The sequence below is a fragment of the Bipolaris victoriae genome (assembly GCF_000527765.1).
Source record: "Bipolaris victoriae FI3 unplaced genomic scaffold scaffold_255, whole genome shotgun sequence".
Classification (NCBI taxonomy): domain Eukaryota; kingdom Fungi; phylum Ascomycota; class Dothideomycetes; order Pleosporales; family Pleosporaceae; genus Bipolaris; species Bipolaris victoriae.
This window is the reverse complement of record NW_014575137.1, coordinates 1,734-2,989: the sequence shown is the minus strand read 5'-3', so window position 1 is coordinate 2,989 and position 1,256 is coordinate 1,734. Positions and strand designations below refer to the sequence as shown.

Sequence of the window (1,256 nt, the reverse complement as noted above, 5' to 3'; positions counted from 1 at the left end):
CTATAAGCTGCACGACGCGCTGCAGCTGCGGCTCCTTTACTGCTGCTGGGAGGCGTATAGCGTACGATAGTAGCTGCTAATCTGAGTAGGCCTGTAGGTGCTCGTCCTACTGCGTCCGCTTGAACCAGCTAGTACGGTCTTTGGCATTAGCTTCTTCTGCTATACGCTCTATAGCCTCGCGGTTCTTGTGCTCGATAGCGTCGCACTTGGATGATAGATAGGCCAGCCGCTGGTGATAGCTCGCTGTCTGGTCTTCCTCTACTATCTCTTGCCCACGCTCCTGCTGCTGCTGCTGCTGCTCCTGTACGATAAAGTAGCGCTGATACTTTGGCTCGCGAAAGAACGTCTGCACTTGAATAGCCTTCTATAGCTGCGCAGCGTGCTTAGTATACGATGTAGCTAAGGTAGTAGACTAGCGAGTAAGCTTGATTTTATGCTGCTAGTTAACGTGCTACTGTATCTATTTCTGGCTCATAGTAATAAACCTATATGCTATATCGCAGCAGACTAGCGCGTCTTCTGGCTCGCTAAGCTCTAGTAACGGTGGTCTATAGGGAGTAGGCAGAGGCACTTAATCTGGCGATAGAAGAGAGAGGCTACTATACTTATTAAGTAGTACTTTTCTAGCTTCTATTAGTAGCTTATAGTACCGCTTAAGATGCTCGTCCACGCTATAGATAGCACGCTGATGGTCGCGGTAGATAAGAATATTATAGCTAGATAGATAAGTAAGTATAGTTATTATAGCTATAGTAAGTGCGCTATTCTCTCTTCTCTCTCTTCTATATATACTATAATAAAAAAAGATAGCTAGTAGCTTAGGGTTAGAGTAGTCTTAGCTAATCAGCGATCATTCCAGTGAGCCCCCGCTGATCACTCCAGTGAGCCCCCTCGGTAGTGCGCACGGTACACTAGTAGGTCTAAGCATAGCTCTAGTGAGACCCCGGGGGCTCACTAGACGTGTACTTAGGGGTTAGGCTTTTATAGTTATAGATAGCGAAATCTAAGAGAACAGTCTCTATATACCGTAGAAGAAGATCTCTTACTTTTTAACTTATCCTATTCTTTAAAGCCTTATTAGAAGATTCTTCTACTAAACTATAATTATTATAGATATTTTTAATAGTTTTAGTTATTTCTTTAGTAGCGCTTCTTCTATTCTTGCCTATACAAGCCTCTTCTAAGAGTTTATTATTATTTTAAAAGAACGGCTGGCCTTTAGCCTATACTAGGTTGAAGTGATAGCTTTCGCGCGT

General features: G+C 43.5%; 1 protein-coding gene across 1 annotated transcript; it reads right to left on the bottom strand.

The window, feature by feature from the left end:
* Positions 1-106: 106 nt before the first annotated feature.
* On the bottom strand, positions 107-928 carry COCVIDRAFT_21311 (hypothetical protein; the record flags this gene model as incomplete). The annotated part of the gene is made up of 3 exons (XM_014694667.1): positions 107-301; positions 620-716; positions 906-928. The coding sequence occupies 3 exons, from the start codon at positions 926-928 to the stop codon at positions 107-109; spliced, it is 315 nt and encodes a 104-aa protein (XP_014550153.1).
* Positions 929-1,256: the final 328 nt, after the last annotated feature.